The sequence below is a fragment of the Sceloporus occidentalis genome, unplaced genomic scaffold (genome assembly GCF_023333645.1).
Source record: "Sceloporus occidentalis isolate IW3139 unplaced genomic scaffold, rSceOcc1.0.p SCAF_2, whole genome shotgun sequence".
NCBI classification, from domain to species: Eukaryota; Metazoa; Chordata; class Lepidosauria; order Squamata; family Phrynosomatidae; genus Sceloporus; species Sceloporus occidentalis.
In genome coordinates this window covers 19,224,283-19,242,763 of record NW_028316982.1, presented here as the reverse complement: position 1 = coordinate 19,242,763, position 18,481 = coordinate 19,224,283, and the positions used below count along the sequence as shown (strand labels likewise).

Here is an 18,481-nt window from a genome sequence, read left to right as displayed (position 1 = left end):
AAGGGAGTTACTTGTTCAGTAGTACCCCAGCATACCACATGGCTAACTCAGTGGCTGCTAGGTGAACCAAATATCAACCAGAAGACAGTACAGAATATTAAGTGATTTTTTTTCGTTGCCATCTTTAGAACATTTTGGTTCTGATGATGTTATAAACTCAGCTGGGTGAAGTGTTTTGGTTCTGAATTTCAAAATAATTGGGATGTAGCCCTGAAGAATATCAGTTTAGGAACACCCTGTATTTTGGGTGAAAACACTTCCTCACAATTACATCTAAAATGTCCTAAGAAAGCTGGAAGAGACAAAAGCTGCAAGTGTTGAAAACACAGCACTGAAATCCAGTTTCCATTTCTAGTTGAACTGAAAAGCTTTCTGTAGGAAAGCATGAATGAAACATTTGCAACTGCTGGAATAAAATTATTTCAAGAGACACATGCATAAATAGAGTTCTTCACTTGATACGGAAGCCAACATGTGTCTTAAGAAAGAACACCTCAGTGTTTTGCAACCACAGCACTTCCTACTAAGTACATATTTGCATAACCCTGTACAAAACATGCACTGCAATTGCCAGGAAGCTTAACACAACTGGGGCTTTTCTGATGGCCCCAAATTGCACAGTAGGTTTTCATCAAAGACTTGTAGCAGTCACTAACACTTCTGCGGCATACATTTCTCTCCTTTTAGTGACAGAACCAGCACCAATATGCCTCTCCACTACAGAACTTACAAGAACAGCATTCAGATGCTGGATCATTAGTAGAAAGAGGTTGGGTTACCATCTTGCAATTTATTATGGCACTGTATATTACACCCGTCCCTCCATGTTTGCAGCTCTAACTTTTGTGGATTTGATTATTCACAGATTTTATTAATATGTTCTCTCTAGAAATATCTAGGTCCTCCAGTGCAACTTCCTGTTTTGAGGGAACACACACACACACACACACACACCCCAGTTCCTGGAGGTCAAAAATGACCTCCAGGATTGGTTAAGTTGTCCTTCTCTGCTGTTACGTAAAAAGAACCCTCCTTCTTGTTGTTGGGTGCTTTCAAGTCATTTCCAACACAGTTTTCTTGGCCTAATTTGCTCAGAGGGGGCTTGCCTTTGCCTTTCTCTGAAGCTGAGAGTATAACTGGCCCAAGGTTACCTAGCAGGTTTCCATGGCTGAGCAGACATTCAAATCCTGGTCTCCAGAATCATAATCCAGTGTTCAAACCACTACACCATGCTGGCTCCTATCACTACTAAAAACATGGTATGGCAATTTTATTCTTCCTTTCTTGATAGGGTTTCTGTGATGGGTGTGATAAAACTACTGGAGAAAAACCCAGGGATGTTTCAAACGTAAGACAGCAATATATAGATCCCTCATAAAATTATGCAGAAAAGGCTGGGAAATTGCACAGCAAAAGCCTTTTATGGTAAATTCCAAAGTTGCTCATCAAAAGACTGCTAGCACACAAGTCACATCTGCAACAAAACCACTAGCATTTCCAGAATGAAAACTGGAGAGAGTCACTGTATATTTAATGGTTGTGTAGAGGAGAACATTTCAGCAGGTGTTGCTTGTTACATGGTTGCATGGCAAACAACACTTGCTGAAATTCCCTCTTCTAGACATTCTCACTCTGACAATGCTGTTACATATAGCAAACATATTTGATGTTGACAGAATGGACTGTTTCCTAAAAACAAATGCACTGTTTTGTCACATTTTTGAGTTGTCACGTTAGAGAAATGCAAAGCACCATAGCTGAACAGGTGAGGGAAGCCTGGAAACAGAAGGAAAGACAGAAAATAACTGGAGCAAAGAGGATACCAGAGATGGGAAATGGAATGGAGCAGCAAAGATTAAGTCAAGTGTTAGGTCATGTGAAAAAAAGGAGGGAGAGTCAAGGGAAATATCCTTGTTTTATTTTCTGAAAAGGTGCAATTTTGTACTAAAGACTTGTAGTGGAGAGACAAATTCAGGATGGAGACATCAGCTATTTTAACCAAATCCTCTTCCTTCCTCAACCACACAGCAGAGGTGACCCTCCTCAAGATAAAACTCTCAGGAGATCACAAATCTCCACTCTTCCTCACTTTTCTAACAGTGCAATGAGTGACTCCCTCCTGTTTTACCATTAAAACAACCCTGTGAGGGAGTTTGATGGGAAAATAACAACCTGCCCAAGCTAACCTAGGACGCTTTATGGATGAATGGGGATTTGAACCTGGGTCACTCATGTTGTTGTCCAATATTGCATTTACTCTCAGGGTGAAAGCCAACAGCAGGACAACTGATGAAGTGGGCAGCTGTTCGAAAGCTGCGAGGGAGACATAGAGCAGACTTAACATCACACCAAATTGGGGAAGGGACGCCTTTGACAATTATTATTAAAGATGAGGTAAATCAGAAGTGCCCATTTTTTCAAGGTTCCTGTTCTCCTTATGTCTTCAAAGTAGGCTTGTAACTTAGCTCAGTGACTTTCATCTTCCACACAAAGGATAACAACAAGAATGGAAGTAGCTCCCTTCACACTGAGTGTTTACAGTTCAAATGTAATCATTGGTGAAGGAGGATAAAACGTTTTTATATATATTTTGTTGCCACTCTCTTTCTACAGAGCTTCCTATGGGGTGGGGGGTCCAGTATCCTTTATAACATGAAAGGGAGATCTGAAGTACCTTCATTTACTCAAAGCAGAAAATAGATGTCAGCAGGTCCATAACCCCCTGTCTTCTTTTTTTAAGTGCAAGTAAATCTTGCGTAGTCTTATGGCCCGTACAGACAAGCCAAAATAATGCTCCTTCGGGTCCCTTTGGAGGTATGCTGTTTAAATGATGCATGTGTCCTAAGAGGCCAGAAGCCATGCCGAAGCCATGCTCTGGTCATAATTGCTTTTCATTCTTGCTCTTTTGTTATTGTGTGCCTTCAAGTCATTTATGATTTATGGTGATCTTATCACAGGTTTTCTAAGCAATTTGTTCAGAGAGGGGTTGCCTTTGCTTCCCTCTGGGACTGAGAGTGTGATTTACCCAAGGTCACCCATGGTTGAGCGGAAATTCAAACTCTGTTCTCCAGTCTTAATCCAATGCTCAAACCACTGAACCACAATGGCTCAGACTTTTACATTCTATTGATAGTTTAATTATATTTTAATGTTTGCATGAGGTATACATTTATCTTTTATCTTTTGTAAATCATCTTCAGTTTCTGAGAAGGGGAAAATACAGAATATAAATAAATGAAACCCTCCTCTTTCTCCTTCATTATAAAGCTTATTGTGGATGAGCTTGGGGCGGCTTCTCTCAGGCTTACCTACCTCCCTGGATCATTATGTGACAAACGGGTGGCACAGAAAAAAAACTATATATGTACAGCTTTTTAGAGTAAAAATGAGGAGGAAACAAAGGCCATGCATGGAACCAGTCTAACAACCAGTCCAACAAAAAGAGGTGAAGAAACTGTGGCCTTTCAACTGCTATTGGTCTACCACTCCCATCATAACTGAAAACCAGGCAAGCTGTGCAAGGTTGATGAAAGCTGGAATTCAGCAAGGCTCAGAGGGCCATAGGTTGCCCAACGCTAATTTACAAGCATGTAAATTTACAAACTTACAAGCCCTTTAAAAACTTTTCTGGACTATAGCTTCACAGCCAGAACTTCACAGCCAGAATGGTCATTGGCCAGAGGATCTTCTGACCTCTAGTATAAAACAGTAACTAATTTACGTTCTGACCTTTTCTGATTCTCAAAGCATGGTAAGTTTAAGACCTAAGCTCCTTCAATTTTTCTTTCACATACCCCCCAAGCCTTTAACAGTGGAACTTTTAATACATGCTGCTGCTGTCTTGTCTATTTTCACAATTAGTCATTCAAACTACTAGAAGACATTTTCCCCTAAACAAAGAGAAGCCTATATTCTCAAGATATTCGAACTTACTCCACATACTAGTCTGTCCTTTCCCTCATTCTAAGGCTCTTCAAAAACAATGGAAGAAGACCACTCAGGACAGAAAAATCCAAATGAGGTAGTAGAAAAGGAACATAGTCAGATACCTATGCTATTCATAACTGGCCTTTACTAAAGCTTTTAAGGTATGATTGATGTTCCAATTAGCAGATGTGAGTGGTTTTAAACTATTTTAAATGCTAACTGGTTTATTTAAGCAGTTAAGTAGTTTAATATGCTTTTTGCCTTTTACAGTATCTTTATTGTTTTAAACATGGGGCGGAGCAGGAAAGATACGTCATTAATTCCCAAGTCAAGGTGAGCACCAGATTGGACTGGATATTCCTCTGGGTCCTTTACCACTCTACAATTCTAAAGTGCATAGTACCCAAAGACAACGCAAAGGCGCCATGCTGGCGCCATACTAGGGTTAGGGGACCACACAGCAACAGCACGGTCCCTAACCATAGTACATGCTGGCGCCATAACAATGGCGGCACCCTATGTACATGGGCATCACCATTGTTACGTAAGCGCCACATGGCATCTGCATGTAATGAGTGCACCAATGGCACACTTGTTATGCCGCCCCTCCAGCTTTAAAAGAACCCACTTTTCTCAGGTTCTTTTTCCTCTGCAGGGAAGCCTCAGTTTGGTGGCTGCGGCTTCCCTCTGGAGAAAAAAAAGGCCGCCGCCACTCCGGACATTAAGGAAAGTATGTACCGGACCCAAGTTACTCTTGCCCACAGAAAATCTCACAAGTGCCTGTCCTCATTCTCAGAGAAAAACAACAATAATGATGAACTAACAATCTGCTGTGCTTTAATGACAGTAAAAATCTGATGCCTGAGGCAGCTGCCTCTCTTCTTAATGATACAACTGGCCCTGTGTGTGATGGAGTCTCCTTCTTTGGAGGTTTTTAAACAGAGATTGGATGGTCATCTGTCAGGGGTGCTTTGATTGTGAGTTCCTGCATGGCACGGGGTTGGACCGGATGGTCCTTGAAGTCTCTTCCAACTCTATGATTCCATGAAAGAGAGATGGCATAAGACTCATAAAGGGGACTAGTCAGAAATAATTCATTAGAATGTGGTAAAAATAATAATAAAATTCCTATTTCAGTTTTTTAAAATTTACTAGCACAGTGGCTAAATTAAATCTGTACATGCTCATAATCATAGCATGCCATTTCTACAATGTTCCACAAAAGCAAAGCCACAGTAAGCCAAAGATCACTAGTCACCATCAAACATCACATGTAGCATACTGACAGGTTGGAAGGGCAGCCACTCTGCAATCCAATGCCAATAAAAAAAAACTGTTCTGTCATGCATCGGGGGGGAGCTTAAAATATTGATATTTGACTCATTTCTCCACCATTTGAGTTGTAAGTGGAAGAACAAACAGAATATTTGCAGAGCTGTTATGGTACATAAAAATCTTTTTGGCTGCTATGGCAATGACCACCTCATTTATTAATTTACATTTAGTTATACAGCTCTCTACATAGTTGTTAGCAACTCAGACCAAGGCGCTTGGCAAAATGAGAATATATGGCAAAGTGTGAGTAATACAGGAAATTAACAATCAAGTGCTGGATTGGCAAAAGGGAAATCAAGGATGGAAGAGAAGGTTTTAAATTGCAATTGCTTTCAGATCATTTGTAATTAAATGGAACCAAGGCACAAAAGATTAATAGAATTATGGTTTGGTCTCTTTGTGAAATACCCATTTCCCTAAACCCAACAGCTTTCTTGTCCCTTTTAAAGGAAATAATAATTGGGCCAATTATTCAAGTACAAATTAATGAGAAACTGCTTTTATAAATTGCTGAGACCTCTGGCTCAAATCTCTGCTTTGTTTCTCCACCGCGTCTACCAGTGCTGGCCCTAATTTCTTCCTACTGGAAGATCCCCTACCCACCAACTCCCATCCTGGCCCATTTTAGACTAGTACGTTTCGGCCTCTGGTCATTTTCTGCTAACCCCTAAGAAAGGGAAATGCTGGATGTTTCTTTGAAGTTTAGACCATATACAGAAGAGGCTATGTCCTTTTCTGTTTGAATATTCTCACTTAAACTGAAAAGCAGCTTACCTTGTCTGCTACATAAACAGTTGCAGCAGAAATGTCAAAGAAACCCCCCAACTATGTACACATTTCCCCCTATAAGCACATAACTTGACGGAACAACAAAGGGGGCAGATGAGCTCAGGGTAAATGAAAAGGCCATCAAAAACAAATTTGCTTGCTCCTTCAGAAGCCTTCAAAAGCTCTCAGGTGTCATCACACTTGGCAGCAGCAACGTAATATTATGTGGCAGCCTGTGAAGAAGAATGGTAGTTCCAAACTACAGTACAGCCAAATTTCGAATCCATTATTTTAGGCCATTTTACAGGGATAAACCTTAACACTGCTTGCTCATCACAAACAGTGGCTATTGCTAAAAATGGCAGCAGTGTTGTCTAGCCCTCCTTTCTTTATAATAGCTGCATATGAGCATGTATGAAGGTATACTGAATCAGATCATTAGCCCATTCGGCACAGCCCTGTATCTTCTCAATGGCAGATCTCCAGGATCTTGGCAAAGCATTCTCTCCCAGACCTGCTCCTCAAAATAATTTAATTGAAGACACCAGAGACCACATCAGATTCTTCTAAATGCAAAGCATCACTTTGTTGTTTGCACAATATTGTGATATTAGGTCATTGGTGTTTCCCCTCAAGTTGCATCCACCTGGTGTAGAAAAGGGAAATTAAAGTAAAATTAGATGGGAAGGGTGAAACAGAATGGGGCATGTCTTGTTCCACAGCTTATTCCAGATCCCTCCAAGGGTAGCACAATGTGTAACACATTGAGAAACTTTACTGCTACAACAGAAGTTTATTGGTGGTAAATGATGCAGCAGATGGTACACAGCAGAGAAGTATTCCAGTCATTTCGCTGATGGGGCCCAGTGCTCCACATAGCTAATGGTAGAACAGGACCTATCCCAAAACCCATTTTTACTAAGACTATTCCTTGGATGATAATCAGATTCCACTCTGCTGGATATATGAGGAAACCTTGGGCTGAGGTGCACCCCTCTAAAGCAAAGCCAATGAAAGATGGATTCCCATGGGTTACATAGTACAGAAGCAAACTAAGAAAATCAAAGTGTGTAAGTGTCTCCCACTAATAGCTATGAGAAGTGTATAAGCAGATTACCAACAGAAAAAAAAATCACTTCCCAAACCATTCCCTACCTTCATCTCTTTTCCCAGACTCAAACTGCAAAGTGAATGAAAAAGGTATCCAGCAATGTCCCTAACACCAATTAACTCTTTCACTCCCTTGAACAACTGTTAACCTTTGGCCATGATGCTAACAAGGACTCTAAAAACCATCTGCCTTGTGGCAGAAGCCCAACTCACTACAGGAAGTGCAACTACCATTTTTAGCAAAAGTCACATATATAGCCAAAAAACTGATTCTAGTTTCGGAAATCTTCGGATAAGAATTTAAAGGATATCCTATTATATACATCTTTTCACTTGCAATGACATCTTCTACACAGAGAAAAAGGGAATAGTTTTACAAATATGTACAGATACAGTCCACACCATATTATACTCTATTTTCATCACGGCAAAAAGGCTATTTATACCACTCCATTGGGTTTAAAGAACCTATTCCCATGGGTGCACAAACTATTGCTAGACTAATCAGACTTTTTGAAACATTCCAGGAGGTAAAATAAATAATTAATCAATTTATGAGGAATAATTTTAATACCAAAGTAGCAATGATCAAAAGGAAATTCTACTATGGCAAAGAAACCTCCAGTTGTTTTCACCATATAATAATAAAATACTTCTGCAAATGCACTGCTATTACTCCTCTTATCATTTTTCAAGAGAAGCCCTTAATCTAAGTTAGGGTTGAAAGCCTGGTCCTCATTAGAGTGTAACATAAATCCAGTTGTTAGTGCTAACTAGAACAAATCCACTGAAGTAATAGAACTTAACATCAGTGCTGACTTACCGAATTGTCTTTGATCTAATGGACTACTTGAGTGCAGGCTAACAATTAGGTATAACCCTATATTTCCCATACTCCCTGACAACTGGCCATGCTGTCTGAGGCTTATAGGAGTTGTAGTCTAACACATCTAGATGATACCAAGGATTTGCATAGGCATTTAAAGTCGCTTGATAAAAATGATGAATGAAGATTTGGATGCATGTTAGCATGAAGTCTGGAGTATATAATGACTCCAAATGCAAGTCTACAGTTCACAAGATGCATCTCATACGTTATGGTTGTTGTCGTCGTGTGCCTTCAAGTTGTTTTTGATTTATAGCACCACTAACGTGAACCTATCACTGCCTTTGCCTCCCTCTGGGGCTGAGAGAGTGTGCCTTGTCCAAGGTCACCTAATGGGTTTCCACTGAGCAGAGATTTGAATTCTTGTCACCACAGTCATAGTCCAACACTCAAACTATTACACAACACTGGCTCTTGATAGAAAACATACTAATTTACCCCCATAAGACACATATAGCTTCTTGTCTTTCAACAGTAACTACTATGAGAAGCCAAGTGGGCTTGGCAGTGGGAGATGACAGACCAATACTGAATGGTGACGATGACACAGGGGAGCACCCACAAGAATACTCAACAGGATCTAGAGTCCTGAGCATGGAAAAGTTACCTTATTGAACTATAACATCCAAGACCAAGTCCAAAACAGTAACTACCCCAGCTAGTTAAGCAATCACCAAGAAAAAGAAAGTCTGCTCAGATTAAGTTTTCATGTTTAAATTACCTGTTCTGACACCAAACGATTGAAGAGCAGAGGACACTGCGAACTACTACCCTTTAGTAATGTGGACCATCTACAGATCTTGTATACATATAACATTTGTTTTACGCTGCTATTCATAAATATTTTCTTCAAAAAAAACACCTCCATAAGTGAAAGTCACAAAAATAAAAAAATTGGGGTGGGGTGGAAAAATAGTTCAACATATTTCAGAATTCATTCAAACGCAATATAACAGAACATCAACAAAAAACATGACAGTAGCCCTCACTAAACTTCAGCCTGCAACCAAGGCCTAATCATGTCTCCAAAGACCTTGATAGCTGTTTCAAGATGAAATGGACACTTTTGTCTCTAAATTAGCACTTCTAAACAGACAGCCTGGAAAGGTTGCTCACTGATAGCACATGTGCCTTTAACATCTCTTTGGCATAATTCAAGAATAGAAGGAATCCACCCCAGGGTAAATGCTGGAAGAACATGGTGTGCCCATGAGCAGTTTGTGTAGCCTACCTATATCTTTGCTGTCTTAAACACATTTGCCATTCAAATGGAACTGATGGTGCAGTGATGGAGCACTGACAACAGTGCAATAGCAGCATTCTGTTTAGCACACTAGCATCTTATCTTAATTGAAAGGATTTGGTATAATATAAACAAACAGCCCCTGAAACTGTTTCTGTTGTATAGGTGCAAGGCTATGGGAATATGGACCTACACTTTTGGATGTCATCCAGTTCCCAGCACATGACAAAACCATAGCAACATTCAGCAATGCTTAAATGCCTGAAATTAATGCCAAAAACCCCAACCTTTCATGAGCCACTGAAGATTATGGGTAATGTCCAGTTTCAGAGGAACCTTTCTTATCCACAAGACAAAGAAATGAATTTTCTGAACCCTGAGCTTGACACAAGTTGCACTTTTTTCAGATGTACCAGGAATGGACACTTTTGGAGAGTACAGGGACCAAGAGGTCATACTTGCCTGTAAATCTGCCACCATGCAGTGAAAAGTAAAAACTAGAAATGATTTTTTCCAACCAATTTTTGTAGTTCAGGGAGGAAATCTGGGGTTCCTTGCTATGCACCACTTCTGAAGGCCTACAGGATGGCTTTTATGTCATATGGGGGTGCTCCACTAACACCAGCCCAAAACTAGGCAGGTATGGAGTTTCAGGAGAGTTTTAGGGAGTCTGGAAATGGTCTGGGTGGAAGAAAAAGCCCCTCAAGCTGCATGCACATGGACCACAGTTTTCCTCATCTCTGTTATGTGTCAACAGCAAATTCATACCCCATGAGTCAGAACTTAGGTAGGGAACAACAAAAAGAGAGGTATTAGTGCCTAAATTATGAGGGGAGTGGTAACCCAAAGATTCCAGAGGTATAACAGAAGTACCACAGAGCCCTGGTGGTGCAGTGGTTAAATGCCAGTACTGCAACCGCTCACTCACAGCCACAAGGTTGTGAGTTCAAATCCAGCCAGGGGCTCCAGGGTCAGCCTGGCATCCTTCCGAGGTTGCTAAAATGAGTACCCAGCTTGTTGGAGGCAATTGACTTACAAATTGTAAACCACTTAGAGACTGCCTAGTTCAGTATGAAGCAGTATAGAAATGTAGCTTCTATTGCTATTGCTACAACAAACCTCAATAAAAAAAATGAATGGGTAACCCCCAAAACAACTCAAGAGATTGCTCATGAAACACTGAATGGTGAGAGTGGTGAAAATCTGCCAAATCAGGTAGAGAGAGAATAAATCTCCTCAAAGAAGGCATGCTGTCTAGGTCAAACACAATACCCAGAAATGAAAATGATGCAACACAATCACAAGCAGCCATGCGTCCTGTGAGGAAGTCATAGGAGGAAATGGCTCCCATTCTATCTGCAGTTGCCTATCCCTGTTCGTAATGCAAAGATATCCCAGGCTAGGGACTGACTGAACTTGGGACACAGAACAGCTGTCTGATGATATGGAAAGCACTACCAGTCAGCATAAGCAGAAAAGAGCTAGATTTGACCTAAGACTGGATTTATCCTAAGGCAGCTTCCTACAACCTGCTGTATGCCACCATTGTGTTATAACCAAAGCCTAGAAGCATTATTTTTCTGGACTAGATTTTACAGCCTGTTGTAATCCAAAAAGAATGTTTCTAAGTTCTGGCCCTGAAGCATAATTATAAAATCTATATTTTTAATGAAATTCTATTATCTGACTTATCTACACTTATCCTTAAGACACTGTTCATTAAGTTACTTTAGAATGCAGTTCTAGATATATTTATTATAAGATCTACTGAAGTCCCCCAGGACTGACTTCTGAAGAAACATGCATAGAATCAACCAACAAGTGTTATCCATCGAACTGTAAGAATTCAAATCTGATAGAAATATCTTGGCCTTAAGTGCTTCCTGTTCAGGTTTTAAATGTTAACTATTTTGTCAGCATGGCTTGGATTAAATTTAAAATTTTCTACAGAATATGTTTGGAGACATATTTCTCTTTACTGTTCACCACACATGACATGCAATTCTACGGTCTGGTTTCCTAATAACCAAAGATTTGTTTAAGTTGCAAAATACCTGCCGGCTGTACATTTTGTGCTCAGCAGTAAATTTGCTATTGATCTCTGATTGCAAGACTGTGCAAAATGATTGGACTGCCCCACCATACATCTGAAGCACCTTTAACAATTACTGTGAATTTAGCTAAGCTGAACTATGCACTCTTAAAAGATTAGAGGTAATTTTCTGCTCTTATTTTCTTTTAAAGAAATTTTTTTGCAACATACGCATACAAAAGAATAAACTATAAATAAACTGTGGCTTTGTGGGTTAGCTACATCCCTTCCGTTTGGAATGGGTCACCAAGGCTGCAGTTTCTGACCCTGAGACATGCTATGCTGTGGTCAATGGGCTATACTTGTTTTATATATTATTATTTATTATATCTATATCCTCTTTTACTACTGAAAGCATTCCTCAAAATGACTAGCAATAAGCAGACATCATTGAACAGTCAAAATGGAATAATTAAAGAGGCCCAAAATGCAGAATGTGTACTGACATCTTTCCTAAAAGCAGCAAGAGTGGGAACAGGTTGTAATTTCAAAAGAGGCACATTCTACAGTTTGAGAGCAGGCCTTATCTCATATGCCCATCTCACACTAGTAATGACATCCTCGGTACAGCTTTTCCTGTAGATCTTAGCAACTGGGCAGATTAATAACAAGACATGTAGCGCTGCAGACAAGTAGGTCTCAAGCCATTTCTATATCAATTGTACAGCAACACAGGCCAGGCCTAAAACATTTTTCTGCCCGAGGTGAGAACAAGATGGTTTTCCTCCACCAACACCACCACTTCATTCCATGCCAGCAGTTAAAACTTATTTCAGTGCTGGTATTTGGGACAGCATCTGCCACCACATCTGAAATGTGCAGCAGGCAAGCTTGGGTGGCCCAGGGGAGACCTCTATGTCCACAGCTACACCCTTGGTCCCCGCAACCCTCATATCTGCTAAACATCTCATTCATTCTAATTATAGAGCTGGCCCTGGTTGAGCACATGCCTTAGAAAGGCCTGTTTCTGAAGGCCCCTGGCTATTTTACTGAGAGATCAGTTTATGCCAGTCCTTATTACTTTTTTTGTTAGACTACTTCTAGATGTTGGTTTTAAAATAAGTAAAATATTTCTAATGATATTTAGAGAACTGATGTTAATCCACAGTAGGAACTGCCAGCAGCATTTGGAAACACCGCTAGAAATATTTTGTATAAACAGAAAAAGGACCCAGGTTCAACCCATATATAAAAACCATTTTACACAGCAGGACTACAAAAGACCTAGAACTCTACTGCTGACCAAAGTACACAGGAAGCTGTCTCATAGATCAAGCATTTTGTCCCTTTAATCCAGATTGTCTGCTCTGTGCCACCAACTGTCCAAGATGTCAAGCAGAGCTCCTCATCATCTGGTCCTTTGTTCCAGTACTGAGAGCTAGAAATGTCAGTGTGTTGTTGACTCAGTTATATAAAGCAGCATTATATACAGTATACATGAATTTTGCACATTTCATCTTTCTTGAGAGCATCCGGGAATCTATAGCAAAACCAAACACCAAGCTGGTCAATTTCAGTTTTTGTGGATTTTTTAAGAAGAGGGATGATTCAGTACTTGTTATGCTTAATAAATAGGCTGATGGGAAGCCAGTCTGTGTAGCTGTTAAAATGCTGGATCAGGACTTGAGAGATCCAGGTTCTAGTCCCCACTCAGCCATCAGATTCCCTGTGTGACCTTGAGCCAGTCACCTACTCTCAGCTTACCCTACTCCAGAGGATCGTTGTAAGGATAAACTGTTGTGTGGATAAAAAACTAGTGTAGGAAAAACAGGTTATACATGTAAATAATAAAAATAAAGGTCAGTCAGCCACAGCACCTATTTCTCTATATGCATCCACAGCCTTCTATTTGAGTGTGGGTGGGTGTGAAAGGCACAATTTTTTCTAGGTCAGAGACACAACTGAATCAAGATGGTTCAAATTGCCATTATAACGTTATCCATGTCTTGGCCTAAAGAAACAAGCTCTTTCAGCCTCTGTCTCTGAAAAGCTCCATAGCTCAGCAGTAGAGCAAATACTCTGCATATACAAGATCTCAGGTTCATCCTCTGCATCTCCAGTTAAAAAGGATCAGAGTAGCAGGTGACTGAAAGGACGTCTGGAGAACTGCTGCCAATGAGAGTAGAACAGACAATTCAAGGACAGAGGAACGTGCAATTTACTCTGCTATTCTGCAGTTTCATGTGCTCCTTTTTGTAAAATAGATGTAAGCAATGTGTTTACAATGATGCTGTCAATATCACTGAGTTACGATAATGTCGTACACTACCTGCAGTCTTTAACATACAAAGGTTCTAGAATACAAACATACTTTTTAAAGAAGAACTCAGACATAGGTCAAGATGTTTCTTTTATATAAAAATGTATGTTCAAGGCATGAACACACATTTTTGCTTGTGCTAACTAGAAAAAAAATATGTTTTTCTGAAGCAAAAAATAAGAAAAAAAGGCTACTCTTTATGGAACTCGCAGAAATCCAACTGGCCTGGCTCAAATGCTATGGTGCCACCATAAACTACAATTCCCAGAATTCCATAGCATTGAACCAGGCCAGTTAAATAGGTGTCAAACTGGATTATTTCTGCAGTATGGATGCAGCCTTACTTGATTAAAAAACCAACAGGCAAGAAGAGACATACAAGTATGTATGCCCTGACAATCCAACACCTTTTTATGTGTTTTATGACTATTAAGACATGCCCTAATGGCAAAACACTTATTTTGAACCCATAGTGCCACCCCTGATCCCAGATGTGGAAAAAAAATGTAGTGGAGGTGGACGACCCCAGCCCTCCAGATGTTTTTGAGGGCTGCAACACGCTTCACAGTTCTAGCCAGCATAGCTGTCAGTGGGACATTATGGGAGATGGAGTACAAAAACTGACATGCAAGGGTAATACTCAGGAACCACTTACTCCAAGACTAACCAAAAACAAAAAAATGACAGGAGTAGTGCTCACTTACAATCCCCACCACATCATCAATGAGCTACAAACAATTCTGGAGAATAACACAATCCTCTCACAAACCCTGGGAGGCAAGCCTTTATTGGCCTACAAACAGGTTCCAAGCATTAAACAACTACTCAATTTCAACAGGATACATAACATGGATGGTAATACAGGGGCAAGACCCTGCCAGAAGCTCTGTCCTCAGGGACCAATAATATCACTCACACCATCAGAGTTACATTTACTTGGTCTTCCTCCAATGTGATATATGCCATCCTATGCCAGCAATGTACACTCTGCATTAGACAAACAGGACAGTCTCTGCACAAGAGGATTAATGGGCACAAATCTGACATTAGAAATGCCAATAGTCAAAAACCAGTTGCAAAACATTTCAACCCTCCTGGACATGCAGCATGGGATTTACAGGTTGCCGTCTTTGATAAAGGAAATTACAAAGGAAGACTAGAAAGAGAAACTGCTGAACTGAATTATATTCACAAATTCCAACCCATTAGCAGAGCTATGAACAAAGACAATGACTTTATGGCACACTACATTTATTAGTGCAAATATCCTCACTACTGCACATATAACAAAAGGAACCCTTCTCATAGAGAGTGTTTTGGACCCCAGAAAGCTTTCATACATCATCACTAACTGACCACTGTACAGCTATGAAAGACCTGTATCACATTACGCTGCTCTTTGAACATTTAGGGCAAGGATCATGATTTGCATCTTTCTGGATCCTATTACATTCCATCACACTTCCATAACTGTGTAAATATGCTTTATACAACCTGAGCATTTATTACCACTCTGTCTTGCATCCAAAAAAGTGGGAGTATATCCATGAATGCTCATGCAAAACAAACACTAATCTTAAAGGTGTTGCCACGTTTCTTTTTTTGTTTTTCTCCTTCTCCTTCCTTCCTCCTTTTTATATGAAAAGATTGCATTCCTTATTACTATTTCGCATATTTACAAGGCCATAACCCTCCAACGTCAATGGGATCTCACCAGTGAAAATAAACAAGAGGATGCAAGAACACACCAACTGAAGGAATAAGTCACTAAATGGTCAGCAGAGAATGAAAACCCTTCTCCATTTCATACCCATAATTTGGTAAACTAAGGACCCGGATAATATATTTAGTCTCCGAAGGGAGGAGAAGAAGAAATAGTGCTTTGCTCAGTGGCAGAAAGCATGCTTTGCATGTAAAAGTTCATAAATTCAGTTCCTAAATCCTTTCACAGGTAAGGCTGAGAAACCTTCCTAACTTGAAACCCTACATAGCCATTATTATTACTGCAGAAGTGAGGAGATGGTTGATCTGAACCTACAGGTAGATTTTTGGGTATCTATTGGCAAGGATCTCCTTTCCCAATGATTTAACCACAACAAAATGACACCTGCAACAAGGAAAAGCCTAAGCTAGGGATGGCCAAAACTACATTTTTATGGGGAGTGATGAGAGTTGTACATAAAACTTTGAGATCTAGCAGCCTGCTTCAGTTGGCAGATCTTGAAGGTCTACCAAAAAATAAAGTAGATCCTGCGTGAGTGATATAAATACTGGCCTGCAGGGACCAATATCAAGGCAGCTTACTAAGTGAATGCTGGAAAATAACGTCTAGAACAGAGGAGAGCACATCCATGGCCCCATTCTGTTTCCAGGAGGAGCCAACAAGCCATCCATTATTCCTACAATGACCTCTCCAATGGGTGAAAGCCTGGGCTCATAGATAATTTTTATTTAGGTCTGTCAGAAGCAAAGGACCCAGTCAAGCTGTGACAAAACATTGATTTAATTCATCCACCCCAGCCCATAATGTCACATGGCTAAAATAGCCAGGAGGTACATCCTCTTTCCCTCAAGAGGAAGGGAAAGGATCGTTTTTTAAAAAAAGGGTTCATGTGACTCCATTTCAAAATGGACACTACAACAGTCTTTGGCTTTCACACGCTGGAGGAAGAGCGATCTGGCTGGTTTGCATCAGAGCATACTGTTGCACAATGCATACACAGAGAGCAACAACAGCTCTGCGTGACTATATGAAGACATATCCCCATGACATGTCTCAACAGCAACACATAAGACTGTCCATTTCCATAACACCCTTCCTTCTACATGTTACAGAGAGGGCTGTATTGTTTTACTGCTATCAAGCAAGCCTAAAGACTGTAAAAGGGATCAAGAAAGTGGAAGGGGCTGGTGAAAACAGATCAAGACAGCAGAGAGGGATGGAGAAAGCGTATCTCAGAGAGCCACAGAAGGTTACAGCCAACCAGCACAGAAAAATACATATATTGGTTGTTGTTTTTATTGCCTGGATACATCATGTGTGTTCACAGCGGCCCAAAATATTGTGGCAGCAATGTAGATTTCGGAGGAGGAGGAGAAAATACTTGACTCGAAAATGTGAATTTAAAAGCAACCTTGCAAGAGGTGACCATCTCCAACCACTTGCATTTAAATGCACCTTCTTCCATCTCCCTTCTTTCCTATTCTATATTTCAAGCAGTTGGGGAGAGAGGGAGGAAATGCACCAGGAAGACTGATAACAAGAGGCCATCGAGAGACAAGATGCTTTTCCCCAGCTATGCTGGGCTTATCCCTCTCTTTTTCCGCCCCTTCCCATATTATTATTACTATCATTAAGAAAGACCACTGCTTCCTACACAGATCCCCATCTTCACTCAGCAAAGAAACACCGGCATCTCTTTATTTTTCCCAGAAGGCAGAAGAAGGATTGCCAGCAGAAATACATACATACATAAATAAATAAATAAATAAATAAATAAATGCCATTAATGCTGCTGCTGTTATGATGATAAAGAGGAGGAGGAGGAGGAGGAGCAGTTCCCCATTTGCAAAGTTCTCCAATCCTCCATCATGAGGGGAAAGGGGGACATATGTGACACTATGTGAGGAGAGAGGATATAGGTAAGAAGGGACATATGTGAAGAGGGGGGCATATGTGCAAAGGGGATATAGGTGAAAGGGGAATATATGTGCAAAGTGGGATATATGTGCAAAGGAGGGCATTTGTGCCAATGGGGACATGTGGCAAGGGGATGCATGTGAAAAGGGGAAAAGGAGATATGCATATGTGCAAAGGAGGACATGTGAGAACGGGGCATATGTGCAAAAGGGATATATGTGAAAAGGGGGGCATATGTGACAAGTGTGCAAAGGGGCATCTCACAAGGAGGACATATGTGCAATGGGGGAGATATATGACAAGAGGGAGATAAATGGCAAGGGGGCTAGATGTGCACATAGGGGGCATCCATGTATTGTGGGGCTGGGTTCCCATATGCACACAAACGCACCCCGACCGCAGAGTCCCTCTGCCTCCTTTCCCGGCTTACCCTCAGGGCTGACAGGTCGATCTCGTCCAAGCTCCGCGCTGGAGAATCGCTCGCCATGTTGAGCCCCGGGGGCTCTCCTCTTTCTGCTCCTCCTCAGCTCAGCCCAGGCGAAGGGAGGAGAGGGAGACCCTCGGCTCTCCGGCGGCGGCGGCGGCGGCGGCAACACAGGACGCCCTGGAGATGCCCCCAGAGACAGTCAGAGAGAGAGAGAGCCCCGGTGCCTGGGATGGAGGGGCCCTCATGCGCTCCTGAGGAAGGCAGAGAGAGAGAGAGAGGAGGAGGCGCCTGCGAGGGAGGAAGGAAGGGAGGAAGGCAGGCAGGCAGGCTGCTGGCCTCTCAGGAGGGCATGGCTGCTCCCCTGGCTGCTGCTCCTTCTTCCCGGCTGAACGAAGCCTCCCTCCACGAGGAGGAGGAGGAGGAGGAGGAGGAGGGAGAGGGGCGGCGCCGTCGTCGATGCCTTCCCTCTCTCTCTCTCTCTCTCTCTCTCTCTCAGTCAGGAGGGGCTCCAGGAGGAGGCGGGGGGGCTGTGGCGCTTGCTTTGTGGGCTCTTCACAGACACACAGACGCTCTCCTTTGGCTCCTCTTTAGGGGCTAGTTCTCCCCCTCCACCAGGCTGCATCCGCACCTCAGGAATAATCCGGTTTGACCCCGCTTTAACTGCCCCGGCTCCATGCTGTGGGCTTCATGGCTTCCCTTTTTTGACAACTGCCTCCCTGTGGCATTCTGGGAAGTGTCCTTTGTTGTGGAACTCCACCCTCACTATGGAATTCTGGGAAGTGTTCTTTGTTGT

At 41.6% G+C, this 18,481-nt stretch overlaps 1 protein-coding gene across 7 annotated transcripts in view; it reads right to left on the bottom strand.

The window, feature by feature from the left end:
* The window catches only part of TNIK (TRAF2 and NCK interacting kinase), a 361,859-nt gene extending 343,899 nt beyond the window's left edge, over positions 1-17,960 (bottom strand). For all 7 annotated transcript variants that reach the window (XM_089508843.1, XM_089508847.1, XM_089508849.1 and 4 more), the window contains exon 1: positions 17,692-17,960. In XM_089508843.1, coding sequence (XP_089364969.1) covers positions 17,692-17,748 — 57 coding nt within the window. In that variant the 5' untranslated portion in view covers positions 17,749-17,960. The remainder of the gene's footprint in view (positions 1-17,691) is intronic.
* Positions 17,961-18,481: the final 521 nt, after the last annotated feature.